Source organism: Python bivittatus, unplaced genomic scaffold (genome assembly GCF_059951505.1).
Source record: "Python bivittatus isolate LINGU-HERP-01145 unplaced genomic scaffold, Pbiv_v1 ctg000070_np1212, whole genome shotgun sequence".
In the NCBI taxonomy this organism is placed as follows: domain Eukaryota; kingdom Metazoa; phylum Chordata; class Lepidosauria; order Squamata; family Pythonidae; genus Python; species Python bivittatus.
Window position 1 is genome coordinate 30,779,295 of NW_028277034.1, and position 19,861 is coordinate 30,799,155.

A 19,861-nucleotide genomic window follows, 5' to 3' on the forward strand; every position below is an offset into this window, starting at 1 on the left:
TCTTTCTTGACTTTTATTACTAGAATCTCCAGATCATTTGCATTTTCAGCTATCAGAGTAGTATCATCAGCATAGTACAGCTTATTAATGTTTATTCCTTCAATTTAAAAACCACATTCCTCTTCTTCCAATCCAGCTTCCTCAATATGCATTCAGCATATAGGTGAATAAATAAGAAAGGAGTATACAACCTTGCCTCACTCCTTTGCCAGTCTGGAGCCAGTCTGTTTCACCGTGTTCCATCCAAATTGTGGCTTCCTGACTTGTGCACAGATTTCACACGAGGACAATGATATGTTCTGGGATTCCCATTTTCCTAAGCACATTCCACAGCTTAACATGCTCAACCTACTTGAAGGCCTTTCTATAATTAATGAAGCAATATAATGTATTATTTGTGGTATTCTTTGGCTTTCTCAATTATCACCAGTAATGTTTCTTGTTTCTAAGTCTTTTCTGGAGCCATCTGTCATCCATGTAGGGCTTTAATCTGCCTTAAATGATCATAAGCATTATTTTGCTAGCACTTGAAATTCCTATATATAGTGATAAAAGGTTCCTATATAGTGATAATTCCTTAACAAAGACAATTTTAATATAAATAAATCTAAAACATCATCTATACTGCTTTTGTTAGCCCTCAGTATCTGCATATGAATTAATTTTCATATATTTTAAAATAAACCAGGAAAAGAATAGAATGACACATATGCCAATTTAATTCAGAAATTGTACTAAACTTCTCCTTTTTTATTTCCTTAATTTATTTGCTGGACAATTTAATTTTAACAAACTGTTTTAGCACAGTGTAGAAGACTGAACTACCAACTATACTGATATCATATGCTGGTTAAAAGGACAATGTATGCTTATGACTGAACAAATTACTAGGAGTGAGTTATTGAAAAGACTGTAAGTGCAGCATTAGATATTCCAAAGCATCATAAAATTAAAAAAAAATGGATCCATAAATCTTCCCATTTTTTTAGGATATAGGGTAAGGTATAAAGCTCTAAGTTTTGCTACGCTGTGATGCAATTGAGGACTAGTGCTATCTCAGGACTTCAGTATTCCATAGAGATTCTGGGAGGATTAAGAGTGATACAGCCAATCTTACGTAATTCATAAATGGTGTCTGAAACTCTGGAAGTGGCTCGAAACTCTAGAATAAAAACGTAAGAGTTATGTTGTGTGATTCAGTCCCTACATTTTTTTATTATTAAGCCAATTTATATAGCCGCCCATCTCACCACTGGCAACTCTGGGCAGCATATAACAAAGCTAAAAACATTTCAATAAAAACAAAGTCAATAAAAACATTTAAAATATATTTAAAATATATTTTATATTAAAAATAACATTAAATTAAGGTAGCCTAGTATTAATTGCTTCTGCATTTCTGTTATTATTATACCTCCTTATCTGTGATTGACCATACATATTATTTTTCTTCTTACCTGGTTCACTGCTTCTAGAAAACTGGTTAACTGGGATTCCACCAAGAGAAATTGTCAAGACATTTAGTCCTCCAAAATCTTGTGTGACATGTAGAATGTCTCGTCTATGGATCTTGTCAACAGTTATCATTGTGGAAGTCCCATTCTTTTCAATTAACAGAAGATGCCAGTGGCCGTCAGAAACATAAACTTCAGGAATACTTCTTTCCACCTTTCCACCTACTCCAGCATCAGAAACATACTGCACTTTGCCACTTTTTATCTGTAGTAAAAAAAAAAAAAAGATAAATGTTTAAAAAGTAATGAAATAGATATAAATATCTATAGATTGTGTGCACAATGGTGTAAGTACAGTAGCATTTTTTAGTGTGATAACATAAGTCATTATAATATAAAGCTATTCCACAAACTATTATGTAATTACAGTAATTATGCATTCTAGAAATATGCGTATTTACTTTCATTACATAATAGTTTCTAGAAACGTGTAATATCTATTACTTAAAATGATGTTGATTTCAGATTTATGAAGAAAGATTATTTCCACATTTTTGTTACCAGAAAAATGAACCCGCGTGTAGAATATTATACAAACTCTTAAAACTGACTTTAGTGCACATCATCATCATCATCATCATCATCATCATCATCATCATCATCCCACCAATAGTTATAGGCGCGCTAAGTGCAATACCAAAACATCTGGAGTACCACTTGAAGACCATCGGCATTGACAAAATCACTATCAATTGCAAAAGGCAGCTTTACTTGGAAAAGCTTATATCCTGCGACAATACCTTTAACACCATCAAACAACCACATCTGCATATTCCAGGTCCTTGGGAAAGACTTGATAGGTGGATAATAATGCCAAATCCAGTTTATACATCTGATACAACAACAATAATAATAATAATACCTAAAAAATATTGGCTGGCGTTCACAAGACCTTTGTGCATTCTCATTATTAATTGATTACATTCCTGAGCATACCTACTCCTACTCCCTGTGGTTTTCTATTTTTTTAAAATAAGTCCACTGGAGCAATGTTTCATCATTTTTCAAGTCACTCGAGGTGAAACCTTTCTTTGTTGAGTGACTGGAAAATTAAACAAAAAACTCCAATGAAATGGTGCAATGGTGGGCACTAAAACAGACACAGAGACACACAATCAAGAAAAATATGTACCTCAGGCAAAGAAAAATAGTAATTAAAAAAATTCTGCTGTGTTTCAAATCAGCAACCTTCCGTTTACAAGGGAAGAGTTATAACCATTGTGCTAGTCCACCATTCATTATAAAAGTAGTTCTAAAAAAGGAATTTTTTAAAGCTGATTGTTGTATTTGCATGTAAAATAATTATGTATTCCAGAAATATTTAACATATCTATCACTCAGAATGGAAAGCCATGTAGAAATAAGATTCCATAGGAAGACATGGTAGTTTGTCTTGCAAGCTATTGCCAAAATGTCTCTGGGCAGAATTTTCTTTAGCTAGCTTAGAAGTGATATGAACATATAGCAGGAACAGTTTAAGGGCATGGTGCAGATATGACCAAAGTCATCAATAAGGACTGACTCCATTGTTTCTCTTGTTAATCAATAACCAATCCATTTCACTGTGTATTGACAATATGTCATATAGGTGTCTAACTAGGGCTCAATGTAACTGCCTTTACTGAAGACAGTCTGATATGAAGATTGACTCATGTGTTGGTATGCTTAAAAGATTCTAAATTTGAACATGATGTCACATTTTTTAGGAATCTGAATGAAGAAGAAAAGTTAATAAAATAAAATGTTTCATTCTAGCATTCAAAGTTTCATTAAGAAGATGAATACTTTAATACAGCTGCCATTCAAATACTTAGCACATTAAGTCAAGACAAAGCTGATTAGAAGCAAAATCATTCAGCTGATTTGATAGCTGGAGTTCTGTCAGCACTAGTCAACATTCTGGTATTTCTAAACTAAAATTACTAGGATGAATTTAGAAGAGATGAAGACCACTTCATAGCAAGCTGCACAATCACATTGACTAAGTCTTACCTTCACCGTAGTATAGTTGCTGCTTTCTTGAATATGGATTAATACTCCACTTTTACTCCTTGTCCTGAACTTCACTTCCAGAGCATCCATACTTCGAGACTCCATAATGGCATTTCCAGCATTATGCCTCATCATATATTCCCATTTTCTATTTTGCCTCATATGATAGTCAAGACGGCCTTTGCCTTCTAAGGACAAGGCAGTGTCAGCTGTAAGATCTAAAATAAATAAGAACACTTCACTATTAAACTCTTGTTGTTTACAGTTTGCTCTCCACCCTTTCCCTGATGAAAAATTACAGATATAATTTTTAAAGACAATACAACTTTTCTTCTGTGCAGAAGGTAATGATTCTAAGTAGTTCCAAAAAAACAAACAAAAACACAAAAATCTAGTTTTTACCTTTTAATAATAAAGAAAAAATAGATTCTACAGTTCTGTTTTATTGCATAACAGCTTACACTATTTTATCTAGTACCATTATCTTATAACCAAGTTAAGTACTAGATTAAAAAAAACCAAAACCCTAGATAAAAAGGGTAAAATAACTGCTAGTATATATTAATGTGTTTCTTTTGAAATTGTTGATTTTTGTAGAATTACTCGTATAATATTTTACTTTCTGTCTGTTGTTACAATTAATTCAATCATTATGTATTTCTTCCATACATAAAATTGAAATGCATATTAGCAGGAAAAGGAAATAAACATTCTATTTACATTTTTCACAGTGCTTTCCTGTCAGTCCTTCTTTACAAATACACTGCTGCCATGACCAGTGATCCACACATGTGCCGCCATGTTGACAAGGGTTAACAGCACAAGTTCCTTCCAGTCTAGGACACCTAAACAAACAAAATGATAATTTAATTGCCTACTGAGCCATACATGCGTGCAACCACCTACCCTATTTCTTTATGCAGATGGGAATAACACATATGGTCTCTCTTTCCTCATAACTAGTCTGTGGCATTTGTAGATTCTATAGGAATTTGAACTTAGATTTCCCCAAGCAATTAACAGGAAAAAGTGTGTGAAACCCTTTTTGATTATTTTTCAGATAGCATGTCCTTATAATAAACTATTTTCCCTCAGAGGAAACTGTGCCAAAGGGAGGTGATAGTATCTTTTATTGAAGAAAAAAGAGAATAAAACAAAAAGAGGCCACCTCTGGGTCATCACATATGATATTACTCAGCAATGCCAGTGCTCAAATGGAAGCAAGCTAGGTGTATTCTTTTCAGAATACAATATTTGCTCTTTTCTTTTCTGGAAACTGGGTGGAGAGAGAAAGATTATATTGAAGCTTTATTAAGAAAATGAATATTTTGATGAACATATAGCTCCATCCTCCGGTCAGAGGAACTGAAAGCATTGTCTAAGAACTCCTTTTATTTATTTATTTATTTATTTATTTATTTATTTATTTATTTACTGTAGCCACCCATCTCACATAAAGTGACTCTGGGTGGCAAACAATAATTAAAAATAATAGATACATAACAACAATTATAAGTAAAAAACTATAAAAACACCCAAAACAAGAGGGGATAATATTAATAAGGGAGCCATTGCAAAATTTCCCCATTCCCCTGGGACCCCCAAGCCTGATCACACAGCCAAGTCTTGAGGGACTTGCGGAATGTTAAGAGGGATGGGGCTAATCTCACTTCTAGGGTGAGAAGATTCCACAAGGTGGGTGCCATGGCGGAGAAGGCCTGCCTTCTGGGACCTGCCAAATATAATTTCCTGGCAGACAGGACTCACAGTTTGCTTTCTCTGCCAGGGATGGGCAGATGTAATCAGGGAGAGGTGGTCCCTCAGATAACCCAGCCTCAGGCCATGAAGGGCTTTAAAGGTCAAAACCAGCACCTTGAATTGGACCTGGAAGCTACCTGGCAACCAATGCAGCTTGTGGAGGAGAGACGTAATAGGGCACACATGACTGCCCATGCCACTGCATTTTGCACCACCTGAAGCTTCCAGATACTCTTCAAGGGCAGTCCCATGTAGACCACATTACAGAAATCCAAACGGGAGGTGATTAGGCACAGGTGACAGTGAGTAGGTCCCTCTGATCTAGCAATGGGCACAACTGGTGCACAACACGAAGCTGTGCAAAGGCCCTCCTAGCCACAACTGCCACCTCTCTTATATTGGCTATTTCACAACAGCTCATGGATAACTAGCCTTTTGCCTTCCTTCATGTCATAACTCTTCTAGTAGTTTCCAACAGAGTAACATTTATTCAAGGCATAGTGATGCTACCTCAGATTTTTTTAGGATAATCTCTTGCATAGTAAATTGTGCAGTAGTTCTAATCCAAAATATTGGCAGGGATTAAATTGCCTTAGTGTAAGACTATGCTACAGTGATGATGATAGCTAAGTAATATATTAGTCCCAAAATATATTAGTTCCTTCTATATTTAAGTAGTAATTGAACTGAGTCATTGGAGAAAATAAGCAGAACATAAACATTATCAAAGCTAATTAAAAAGAAACCCCACACAGTTAAATTACAGTTATCTCATATTCCTATCCTTAAATTTGACATACTTTTTTTTTCTTATTTTATTCCTACATCTGTTCCTTTTTATTGTGAATACTCATTAAGAATAAATAGCTGCCTAGAGTTACCTTGCTGATTTAGACAGCATACAAATTAATAAATAAATCAATAAAGGTCAGGTTTAATATAAGCTTGTGTTTATATATGCAAACAGATCTTGCAGTTCTAATCAATTTGCTTGTTAAGAAAAACTCTTTGGGTCACATCATACCTTCTCAAATGTTGGGTTATCAAATTAATTATATTATTGATATAAGGAGTGGAAGAGCTCAGTTATAGCAGCAAAGATGTGACCAAAGATGACTGTGGAAAAGATAATTAATTGCTTAAGTGCAAGTTCCAAATCAAGCTAAAGTGGAAGAATAAAGTCAACTAGTTTCCACAATATGATCAACTGGGTCTATCATGTCAAGCTGTGGAAAGTGCTTAGAAAAATGGGAATCCCAGAACATCTTATTGCCATCATGCAGAGCCTATACACAGGTTAGGAAGCTACAGTCCAGATGGAACATGGCATAACAGACTATCTCCAGGCTGGCAAAGGAGTGACAAGGGTTTATACTCTTTCCTTATTTATGCAACCTATATGTTGAATATATATTAAGGGAGGCTGGTTGGAAGAAAATGAGTGTGATTTTAAAATTGGAGGAAACATTAATAACTTGTGCTATTCTGATGACGCTACTCTGACAGCTGAAAGAGTAAATGCTTCAATGCAGAGTTGTCATTCAAGAAATAAATGACTAGTCTCAGATTATCATATTTTGGACAGATTATGTGAAGACCCAGCTCCCTTAAAAAGTCCACAATGCTGGGAAAGATAGAACAAAAGAGAAGAGGATGACCAGTGGCAAAGTGGATGGATTTGATTACAATAGGAGTTTATACTATTACATCAATGGAATGTTGGTAATTTTATTCTTGAATATTATATTATGGCGGTTGATGACTAAAATAAAGATACTTCTATAGTGATGGTGAGTACAACATTAAATAACTTGAAGGGTCATATTGGAGCCAGATTATCCTGGAGAAAGTCTATTTATGTGGTTGCTAAGAGTCAACACCAATTTGATGAAACATAATTGATCAATCAATCACTTTAATATAGGGCTGTGCAAAGCATCCAAAAGAGCTGTTGTGCTTTTTTGTGCTGTTGCATTTCTATGAACACATAACTTTGAATGCAGGTAGTTTCCAGTTTAAGAATGAGTTCCATTCCCAGGGTGTGTCCTTAAGTTGAATTTGTATGTCAGCCAGAAGAGCACTATTGTATAATGCTATATAAGTAGTACTGTGTAATGACATTGAATCATTGTGTATTTAACTTGAATCATTGTTTCTTTAACTCAAATTTTGCTACAGTAGGCTCCGTTCTTAACTCTGGGTCATCCTTAAACCAGGTGTTCTTAACCCGGGGACTAGCTGTAATTAAAGAGCCATCCCTTTTGCAAGACTGTCATGTCTCTTTGCCCACATGCATATTTGTTCAGGAGATATGAACCTTCTTGATTTGTGTGAAATTCAGTGCAAGTGAAATATTACAGCTTCCCTGATTTAACCCCTCCTATTTTAATATATTACATGAATATCTTTTTTTAAAGAAAATGTCCATTTCAAAAGTAATAATGTGAATGTTCCAGAATAGTTATGCAGCTTGCACTGTTCACCTTAAAACTCTATATAATTACTTCATGAGGATCCTAAACTATATTTTTTACAGCTAGAATAAATTATAGTCCAGTAATCTTTTATTTTATATCTAACTATTGTTTAATTTATAATAATTTATAAAATTGTTTATTTAGGTTATTTCTTATAACTAATATAAGAACATTTCAGAAATAATTATATTACTGCATATGAAAATGTAAGAGATAAAGTAACCGAAGTGAATAGTCAGTGAACCTAAAGCAATATTATTTTTACTGCCTGCCAGAGCAATGTCACAAATTCAGCAAATCTGTGACTTTCAGAAGTATTTTTCACTACGACTTAGTCAACCACATTTTAAAAAGGAGTCTCTCTCTCCCTCCCTTTCTTTCTCTTACGAAGTGGGGAAAGAGAACACAAGTACTATGAGGTCAAGTATCCTTCATGAGTGAAGTTCCAATGTTTGGCTGTCTATGAAAATGCGATTGATCTTCATATCTGTACTACAAAGATTTACAGAATGTAAAGCCACAAGCCAATATCATGAAAGACAGAGATGAGCTAAGACTTGGACATTCACTTATTCCACTACTAAGTTTAAGCAGCAAGATGGAAGACATAGATTTCTTTAAAAATGCTTATTACTGCTGATCAACATAAATGTAGTATATCTGAGCACAAACCTTTTGTAACAGCACTTAAAACTTTAGTCTCCCATTCTAATTCAGTCTTGCACAATGATACAAATGAAATATAAGATAGTTCTTCTGATTTCACATTTCCAATGAAATGCAAATGGAATAGTGTGCTGTTATTTGTAGTGAGAATACTCATTTCAAGGGAGGATGAACACCCAATCTCCAGTTACAAAGGCAGAAAGAAAACCAACATATGGATGCTGTCTCTTTATGTGCAGCTCCATGGCTGATTTAGAATATTCATGCATGCAAGGTTGAATAGTCTTTTGTGATGGTTGAGAGCTGCACTTAAGGGATGTGCTGTGGGACCCAGTTTTGTGATGCAATTCAAGTACTGGAATAGAACTCAGGGACCCAGGTTCAAGCCCACCCCCAACAGTGGAAATTCCCTGTCTAACTTTCTCAGCTCATCTCACCTCAAAGGGCAGGGTTATCTGAAGGCAGGGAGAATGAGAGGAAATAATGACACATATTATGACATTATCATGCTAATAATGTGACTTATGTACTTGCATCAGACATCATGTTATCATGGTATCATTGTGGCATTTGAACAATAATATCAGGATCTATGTGTCATGATTTTTATGTCTTCCAAGCTTGTAATGGCCCTTTCTGTCACAGCACTGTTTTTGCGGAAATAAAATGGAGACCCTCATGTAAATTGTCTTGAGGTCTTTGAGGAAAGGTAGGATATATAGCTTTTACGTACATACATACATACATAACTTTTTTTTCAAATGGATGGGAAATAGGTAATATTTTTGTTTTCTTAAACTTTTAGAAGGTTGATTAGTTTTCTGTAGTTAAAGTGTGCTACGTACTTTTTTTTGGTACTGTCTTCATTTTTTACTGCATTTTTTGTACTGTCATTTTGAGGCAGGAAAGAAAGCCACTGATTTTTGGCAAATGTGATTAAAAGAAGCTCAGAGGGGTACAGAAAGGTGGGAGACTACATACAGTCCCAAGTCCCATATTACTCACCCCTGTTTTATAGCATAATAAAGTTACAACCTACAACAACTATGAAAAGCATAACTAAATAGCCGTTATTTTGATACTGATCAAAGAATGACATACTGATCTAAGATGCCTTCAGCTGACAGTGCTTGGCTCGGTTCTAAGGGACGTCCATTGACTGCAAATTCCATTATACAACCCACAAAATCATGACTTTCCACCTGTCCTTTTCTTTGAAGGATTGGCTCTAGGGATTTGATACCTCCAATGGTGACTCTATTTGGATGCAGATCTAGAGTCCTACGAAGTGGGAAAAAATGAAATAATCAATGAAAACAGAATAACTAACCATTATAATAAGCAAATCTGTAACTTTTGTGGAAAAAAACTCACTGATAAAAACGCAAATTATTCAAATCAAATACTAAATTTCTTCCAAACATTTACATAGGCAGAAAGCTCTACTGGACTATTTTTCAGTCAACATAAATAAACACTGACATTGCACATATGTAAATTTTATTTTTAATTTTGAATGAATTTGGACACTGAATAGAATTGGTGGTTTTATAATTATAACAAAACTTTTATTAAGATGCACCCCTCCCCTTTCCAAATCTGGATTCATGGTTATACTACAAGTCAGCTATGATATTAGTTTTAAAAGAGGAATGGAGATAAACCATATTTTAACAGGTTTAATTTTAATTGGTTTAGCTACATTAAATTTAATTCAAGCCATTATTGACAATGACTTACAGTCATTTTTTGTGTATATTGTCATAAGTATCTTTCCTGAAATATTTAATGCATACATTCTGCTTCTAAAATCAAATATCAGTATGTTGCCTAGAAGAAAGTCACTGAACTCAAAAGAATTACACAATTATTTTGTTGCTACGCGGTGTCCTTTTGAGAGTATTTCCCCCACCAGTGTCTCCCACTTTTCTTGGGACTTTTTCAACAGAAAGCACTTAGATCAAGCAAGCTGGGTTGATTACTGAAGAATGCATATGTATGAAAGAACATTTAAATAAACATGATGGTTCTTGTTCTTATAGTAGATCATGTAGACAGCAGAGATCAACCATTTAGTATGATATCCTTGGAAAATCTTCCTTCCTTCCTTCCTTCCTTCCTTCCTTCCTTCCTTCCTTCCTTCCTTCCTTCCTTCCTTCCTTCCTTCCTTCCTTCCTTCCTTCCTTCCTTCCTCCCTCCCTCCCTCCCTCCCTTCCCTCCTTCTTTCAAACTAGCAATTAGGTCAAGATAGGATATCATATCAAACTAGATTCCAGAACTTGTCTCTGAAAGCCCAACATTTGTTACTCTGACAAAGCACAAAGTTTTGTGTGGTAAATCTTCACTTTTATTTTCACTTTTTCTAAGATTTGCCCTTAAAAATTTTGCAGACATAATATAAAAGCAAATTGGAGCAGAAAAGAAGCTTCTGGTACTCGGAATATGAAAATGCACTTAATGACAGCAGGACATTATTGGAAAGAGAAGCTAAAAGACAGGGTGTCGGGGGGGGGTGTCAAAACACAGCCAAGCAATCAAAGCCCCACTCCTTTTTAAGCATGCACATAAATAAGGCTGGAGCTTTGATCACATGTTTATGTTGCCATCTTGACTTTTTTAACTCCATCCTGAGGACACCTCTACGAATAGCATAGTCTCTCTTCCTGCAGACCTATATTCAATCTAATGTGTATTTCAGCCTTTAAATGGCTATGGGCCTAGTCATGTTTCATTTTTAAACAGAGTTTAAGAAAATATTATCCTTGTCTCTTGCTTTACAAATTCACTTTTCTTATAAGTAAATACTCAAAGTATTAATGCAGAACTTTGTCAGTCATACATACATTTCATTTCTTTAAGTAATTGGTTTAAAACAATAGCTATATTTTTCACTGCCCGTAGTTGCTTGACAGTACTTCTGACATTTTTATGACCGGTAGTAACTCTACTCATTTCTAAAATAAAGCAATGGAGAAAAGGGGCAGTTTGCTCTCTCCAACAGCTGACTTAATAATTCAGATGAGTTCAGATTTGTATCTTATCCTTACTCAAGAGTTTTTTATCTGTTGTGGATCAGACTCTATATAGATCAAAGTGATCTATTAGTGAAAACTGAAAGGAAATGATCTTTACCAATCACTAGACACAGCCACATTGCTAACAGTGCAGTAGCCTGGTTCCTGTTCATCAGAGCAAGAGTCCACCGTCAAGGAAGCTGCCTGCAAAGTTGGAATCAAGAGTAACACTTTTGGATTATGCATAACAATAAATCAAGTCCTGATTTATTTTAGTACTAAATACCAACTATTTAAGGAATACAGTTGATGTTTGTATATCTGTTTCCAAAATGCATTTATTTATACATTATTAAAAAAATCACACAATCAAGCAGTCAACATATGCTAGTCAACGAACTACCAGAAGAGCAAAACAGAACCCCCACCTCCACCAGCACTGGCAAAGCAGGCCACAGCAGATAAATAGACAGCAAACCCCATCCCATTTTAGCACTGAAGATGTTACCTAGCCGGCTAATGAAATGTTTGCAAGGAAAGAACCAAGCTCAGAGAACCCCAAGGACTCCACAAACTGCACAAACTAAATATTCTCATATTCCAGCACTCTATAGCACTCACATGACAAAGAGAAAAATAACTGATGTTAATTTAACAGTCCAGTGCTATTTAATTTTCATATCAGTCTATATGGAACTGTTTAGATAAAGTGAAACAGTCCCCTAAGATGGCAAATAAAAACCATGCAATCTGGTTATACAGAGATGATGCAGTTATTTTATCGTGGATCCGATTAAGAGGCTGATGAGGTCCTTGATTCTCTTTTGGTAGAATGATTTGCCACAGATTCATGTTAATAAAAAGTGCAAAAAGGCCAAGAAAGCTAATCTGGAGCAACAGTGGGGACATGATCAAGCTGGAGGTATAAATATTTATGTTGATTTTTTTAAAGGCCCAGTGAAATATAATGGCCATATATCTTGCACTTCTCAAAATGTAGAAAGAAATATATCGACTATTAGGACTTAAAAAAACAAAAACAAAAAAAACAGTAAAGATGGGGAATATATTCCCTCCTGCATTTAAATTCTTAAAGCCAGGGGACCACACCCTACATCTCCTCTGTGAGATTCAACTAAGTCCATGTATTTATTTTCCTAAGTTTTATGTTACTTAATCTAAATCTTAGAGGAAACTATTCCATGTGACATGCTACCACTTAAATGTCTTGCTCCACACTGAAACAGGATTGCCAAAGTTGATTCAAATGCATGGACCACCATCTTTAATTATATTAAAGCTGTTTTTTTTAATCAGTTCTCCTGGTAAGGGTAAGCTGCTACAATATGGGTATTCTTCCAAGTTGTTGTTGGCCTTGTGCCACAAACATGCTATATCAGAGCTCATGAAAAGGATTCAGATTCTATACAGTAGAATCCACTACTGAAGTTGAATTAAGAAGCCTGATGAATAGCCTTAAATCTGTTCACACCTTGATCTGCTTAATGGAACAATGCAGTGCCTTCATGCTACTGCATTTTAGTATATTACCTTCATTGGTCTTAGAAGGCAAACCCGTGAGGATTCTTTATGAGATCTGTCTTTATAGAACTAGAGTTGTTGAATCCCTAGTTCATATCTTAAAATACTGTGATTTTTATACGTACAGTGGTACCTCGGTTCACGAACACTTCTGTTCACAAACAATTCGCAAAATTTTGCTTCCTTTCGCGAACTCCACATCGGGTGACAAACAGGATCCGTGGCCATTTTCCCTGCTGTGACACATGGTCATGGCTTCCTGTAGGGAGGGGGACTCTCCCTCCAAACAATAACTGCCTCCCCACCCGCCTTCCTGTCCTCCACGCCAGAAGTCACCTCAAGCAAGGTTAGTGTTCTCTCTCTTCATACTGTACTGTACTGTGTTTCATATTTTTGTGGTTTAAAAAAAAATACATATGGTTCAGAATGGATTAACCGTATCTACATTGAACCTTATGGGAAAATTTGATTCGGTTGGCGACCAAAATCGGTTGGCGACCACATTCGTAGGGGTTAGAACGGATTAACCGTATTTACATTGAACCTTATGGGAAAATTTGATTCGGTTCACGACCAATTTGGTTCGCAACCAGAGTCGCGGAACAAATTAAGTTCATGAACCGAGGTACCACTGTATTCCCATACTAGGATGATAGCACCCTTTATTTACTGTAAATGTAACATTTACAGTAATTTATATGCATCTATCTATTTATCTATTTTCTTTTGTGTAATCAGGACTTAAAAACATAATTGTGAGTAATTGTCATCAAATTTTTCCACAACATCTGGAAAAATTAATCTGAATTCAACATTTTATTTTCTGTCTGACTATTTTAGCTGGCAGTCTTAAAATTTGGTTACTGTAGAGCAGAATAAGTTATGAATATCAGTTGGCTTGCTGTTCATTTTTAGTGTGCTTAAATTTTCCTTCTTTTTTTTTCCTACTGTGTAAGCAGTTACATTTTATCTGATATCTATCGTTATCTGTATACTGGCCAATGACTGTGATGAAGAACTGAACTGAATGCAACTGAAAGTTAAAATCTGTAGATAAGGAAACCAATCAGAATATACAGATCCAAAAAAGGGCCATCAGTACAGTTAAATAATTACCCAGGTGTTTCCTTGCATGTCTATATAAATAAACAAATGTGCTTTCATTTATGTTCTTTTAAAGATTTTTCCAACAGGAACATTTTGCATTTCAGTTAGACTGCAGAATGTTCAAGAAAAGTGTTGTAACGGTATGTGGGAATGACCTTGGGAGACAGGGCAAGGAGATGCAGCCAGATAAAAGGCAATTTAGCCCACAGCAGGAATGCGGGCAGGGCAAGAGGCTCAGAAGAGACCCTCCCTAGTTTCTTGGCTGTAAAGGGGATGAGGGAGACAAATATACTTCAAGACTTGCAAGATTCTGTGAATGTAACTTTACAATAAGTAGAATTAGCTCATCTGGCTATGTTTCCTAGCTGGTCTACTTCACAAAGCTGACAAGTGTCTAGAAAAGATTTTCTTCAGACAGCAATAGTAATGTCTATGAATTTTTATAATGCTAAATGTTCTGTAAAAATGTATAAAAGGTACCAGGAGGAAGAGTTATTTGAAATGAAGTTAGTCCAAAACACTATCAAATGTGAGTTATTACTGTTATTTGAATAGAATAGAATAGAATAGAATAGAATAGAATAGAATAGAATAGAATAGAATAGAATAGAATAGAATAGAATAGAATAGAATATAAATCTTTATTGTCATTGTACTACTTGTACAATGAAATTAAATGCCATCCCAGTGCGGCTTTAAAAATATAAAAACCATAGAACACATAAAACACATAACACACATAAAACATATAACACAATCTTCACATTCCATATTGCACAACCCCTGATGCTGCATTAATACTGCACTATACGATAGAATTCAGTATAGTTACAGCTCTAAGATAGAAGCTATTCTTCAGCCTATTCGTCCTTGTTTTCATTATCCTGTACCGTCTGCCAGATGGTAATAGTTCCAAAAAAGAATGTCCCGGGTGGGATGGATCCTTAAGAATGTTTTGAGCCTTCTTAAGGCAGCGGGAACTATAAAGTTCTTCCAAAAAGGGGAGAGGGCAACCAATGATCCTCTGGGCAGTGATGGTAACCCTCTGGAGCGCTTTCCTATCTGCCACTGTGCAGTTAGCAAACCATACACAGGTGCAGTAGGTCAAAATGCTCTCAATGGTACAGCGGTAGAAGGTCACCAGCAGTTTTTCATTCAGTTGTTGTTTCCTGAGAAGTCTCAGGTAGTATAATCTCTGCTGGGCCCTCTTAACCAAGGCTGCAATATGAGCGCCCCAGGTCAAGTCCTCCTTTATAGTAACACCCAGAAACTTAAAACTGGCCACCCGCTTAAACCATTTTCCAGTTTACAGATTTTTGAACAAGGATACAAAGTTGTAATGAGATTATATTAGAAATATACATTTTTGGGCAGAAACTGCAAAAAGTTGTTGGGGAAAAGAATAAGCCAACAATATCTTTTCCTTTCTCCACTAATTATGGTTAGTCAAACAGAATGCCTAATCTCATGATGGTATATTCCAGTTTCCCAATCAATTTAACTGGCTGAAATGAATCAGGAACACTCTTCAGTCGAAACAATAAAACTGAATGAATGAAAAAGAATGACTGAACCATGTGCTTATAGTAAGACAGGAATAAACCTATTTACCATGGCTGGAAGGTGAAAGCATGACTTATTTAATTATTTACTGGGTTACTGAGATTTTGAATCATTGTGTTTTTGTAAAATAGTTGAATAACAGCTAATATGCATTCTTGCTTCACTCCTTCATTCATACAACTGAGAAAGACAACTGGCCCAGAGACTTATAGTATACCGTTAGATAGTTATTTTTGTATAATCTGTGAACATGTCAACTGTTTTTGATCTATTGCAGAGATCTCTTATTTCCTCCAAAGCCTTTCTCAAAGTATGATGCCAGACTCTATAAAGACTGTGTATGAGGCTGCTCCAAGATTGGCACTGCTATCTCCATTAAGAATATGTGATAATAAGTTAGTGGAACACCACAAGAATTAATTATACATGTACTACTAAAACCCTTTTGTAAGGGTTACTCTTTTAGAGTAGAGATAGAAAGTCATTGTGATCTACGCAAAGAACAAATACATTTTTAATTGATCTGGCACTTAAACTGTGTTTGCTCTAAGTAAATTTTCTGATTTAAGTATAGCACATCTATTCTGACTTGTGAGACTTTATTTTTGAAATGTTTGCTTGGTTATATTCAGTATATCAATTCTTGAAAAGAATGACATCTCTCAGTTGTATGGATTTTTTCTACTTGTCCTAAAATTTGAGGAATTTTAGTTTGAGTATTTTAAAAAAACTCAGCAATATATTTAAGTACCAGCACTTTGAAAGTAATATTACAATTGTACACAGTATCATACACTGTAAAAGCATAATCTTAAAAAGGGGCCATATTTATCATGCTGTTTGAGATATCATCATTTTACTTGTCAATCATACCATCTGGAAGATGTCAGATTCATGGGAAATTTATTTCACTGAGGGGGAAAAGTTAGCAGTCCCCATTACATCTCATATTGAAACTGGTGATTATTTCCCAATAATCCATACCATAATATAACTGAAGTTAGGTAGTTCCTGTCTATAAACTATGAAGATTATATGATGTTCTATTCACATATACAAGTCAGGATGAGTTTATTCAATTTTACATCCTCTTAGTATGCTAAATTTGGTTCAGCTATATATATCTTGATATTACACTAAAATGTTTAAAATTATTTATTTAAGAAATTATATCCGCACAACCTGCTTCTGCCATACAAAGACATGATAGTACAATAAAACTTTGGCAAACCATTATTTTTATCTTCAGTATATGATTGTGTGCACAATTGCACTAATATTCTTTTTTCATTAATGGATATGTTCTGATTTGTTAAACTACATTTTAGTGTAGATCTGGGATTTCCTACTCAGGAACCGTACTACCAGTCTTAGTGCAGTTTGCCTTGTGTATGCTATGCTTTTAAATTATGCGGACTCCTATGGTGTACATTTCATTTGTAATATTATTAATTATTATTAATTAACAGGGATATTAATCCCTGTTTCAAAATAATAAATGTGCTGTTTCATGATATGTGAAAAAACAACTTAAATTGATGTTCCATTGGAAACTTAATTAGTCTACAGTATTCTTGCTGGTGATGGTCAAATCAGAGGGAGTTAAATTTAAAAATCAAACTAATTTTTGTCAGATTGAAGTCATTGGACATATAATCCATCAAAAAATTAGCCTGATTTCTTTTTTTAAATTAGATAAATGCTAATTATATAGCCTTCAGTTAGAAGGGTTTATGTCCTTGCATTATCAAAAGAATTAAATTTATCTCTTAATTAGACTTTGGTAATTATTCCACCCATAGTACATACCAATTAATTAGATCGGGATAGTCATTAATCTCCTTCATTAATTATTCTCATTTTAGATTTTTTTTCTTTTCAAGGAGGCATTTAAATGCTTAAGACCATTCTCTATAAAACAAAGAAGCTTGTCCAGTTTCTACTATAATTCTGCTTAAAAAAACCTCTCTATTTGTACTTAATACCCTGAAATAAATTGAAGCTTTCTATTAAAACAATACTTGCCATTCCAGCCCTCCGAGCAATAACAGTGTGAAATTGTCCATCAGATACCTTCTTTGTTGTGGTAAGTTTAAATGTGCCACTGCCAAGATTGTATGAAAATCTCAGCCTTTCTTCTGTTATTTCAAGGGCCAGGAATTCTGCCCGATCGCCAGTCTGGTTGTCATAATTATATAACATAAGAGCATTACTTTTGATAGTTGAAAACTTTATGTAAATATAATTGTTGTTTGGATCCATACTGGGGAATTCCATGTAGGACAATTCTTCAAATCCATAGCTATTCACTTCACAATGTTTTCCAAAAACACCTATAAAAATAAACACAATCATCAGCATCAGCATCGTTGTCCAACACTCCAGAATTAGTTAAATGTCCTGGACTGGAGTTCCTATCAAAAACTAAAATATTGGAAATGTTCCAGTCATATTTCTTCTAGTTTATAATATGGGAAAAAACAAGTCATGCGCTTGAATCTATTCTAATGGGATTTGAGTGAGCTTTGTTTTTCTTAATTTTGTTTACAGTATCTTTTGCAGTGCCCCTTGGGACCGACATGCATGACTTGCTGGTTGGAAATACCTTTGCCATCAACGTGGCCTGGCATTGGGCAAGAATTATATAAATCTATATTTCGATTAAAGTTTTTAATTTTTTAAAATTTAGATTAATAATGATCTCCCTTCCAGTTCCTGCATTTCTGACATGAGATGAGATGAGTATGTGAAACAACTCCAAATACCAACTTAAAATATACATCAGGAACAATAATTTATTTGTTAAATTTATTTAACCTGTTTCCAATATTTCAATACCTAGTTAAAAAAGGCCTGCAGTTCAGGTGAGATTTTTGTTGGTTGAATAATTTAGCCTCACACTTAATTTATGTGCTCCCTGGTTTCCTTTTAAGGATTTAGTATTATTTTATCATATTTACATAGTTTTATAACTATACTTAGTGATCATCATAGGAAAGATGCTATTTAAACAAAAATAAAACTCGGAAATAAAGGTATGAAGCTGAATTATAAAATGAATGGTTTTAAACACTGATAAATTGCTTTTTATTCCATACTTGCTGATTTGGATGGATAAGGAAATTGATACTAGACGTGATAATAGCCTTGGGGGAAGGATCTGAGGGGAAAGATCGTCCAATCTCTGGAAGCCCAAATTGTTGAGAATATCAGCTGTGTGCATCACCAAACAAAGTAAAGTTGCTATAATTATTCATCCCTTGATCACATTCCAACTAGCTTATTATAATGGATTTTACATGGGAATGCCTGTAAAGAAGCTTTGAAAGCTTCCACTGGTACTAAATGCAGTAGCTTGCTTACCACCGGATGCAGTAGGCAGTATATCTTATAGCATTCTTTGGATACCAACTTATAGGACAGGATAGGGAAAGAGTAGAAGTAAATATTAGGATTAGGGAGAATTGTGATTGGGAGTGAAAAAATGGGGTTGGAGGATGCTGGATTTGAGCAAAGAGAAAGGATAAGAACTGGAAGTAAAAAGTGGGATGAGATCATAGGACTAAGAGAAAGAAAACTGAGCTCTTTCATTGTTTCTGCTCTGATTAGCAACGGAAGGATATTTAATAAATGATTCCCTCTCAAATATCATTTGTGACAATAGAAGTGAGCCCAATTCCTCCCTCGCTCTGTAACAATGATTTTGGGAATGAAGGGAAGCTGAGCCAGCTGAAACCTAGGAATATACCTAAATCCAACAATTCTATTTTATATGAACAGTGGTAATTTAACATGGATTTTAAGTTCATGCAAGACTTGCATATGATTATAGCCAGATGCTGTATCTTCTTTTACATTTTCTATACATAGTAGCCTCACAGTCTAAGCTAGTAATTTCTGACTTCTTTTATAATTACTACCATGTATAGCATTTGTCCTGCAAAATGTCTTTCTGGCTTTATGCTTTCATTTTTTTAAGAGTATTGTCTGGCAATGCTTATAAACGGATGCAACTGTTGTAGTGATATATACGTTTTTTAAAAAAGATTTTTTTTATCCTGCTTTTATTATTTTTATAAATAATCCCAGGCGGCAAAAATACCTAATACTCCTTCCTCCTTCTATTTTACCCACAACAACAACCCTGTGAAGTGAGTTGATCTGAGAGAGAGTGACAGGCCCAAAGTCACCCAGCCGACTTTTATGCCTAAGGCGGGACTAGAACTCA

The 19,861-nt window shown here is 34.9% G+C and overlaps 1 protein-coding gene across 2 annotated transcripts in view; it reads right to left on the reverse strand.

The window, feature by feature from the left end:
* The window catches only part of FAT4 (FAT atypical cadherin 4), a 126,333-nt gene that overhangs the window by 19,326 nt on the left and 87,146 nt on the right, over window positions 1-19,861 (reverse strand). Inside the window, exons 11-16 of one of the 2 annotated variants that reach the window (XM_088132875.1) lie at window positions 17,707-17,966; window positions 11,540-11,625; window positions 9,509-9,688; window positions 4,227-4,351; window positions 3,507-3,724; window positions 1,458-1,719 (exon numbers count right to left, since the gene is read on the reverse strand). In XM_088132875.1, coding sequence (XP_087989001.1) covers window positions 1,458-1,719; window positions 3,507-3,724; window positions 4,227-4,351; window positions 9,509-9,688; window positions 11,540-11,625; window positions 17,707-17,966 — 1,131 coding nt within the window. Of the gene's footprint in view, window positions 1-1,457; window positions 1,720-3,506; window positions 3,725-4,226; window positions 4,352-9,508; window positions 9,689-11,539; window positions 11,626-17,654; window positions 17,967-19,861 lie in introns of both variants that reach the window. The other variant, XM_088132874.1, reaches the window with a different exon arrangement.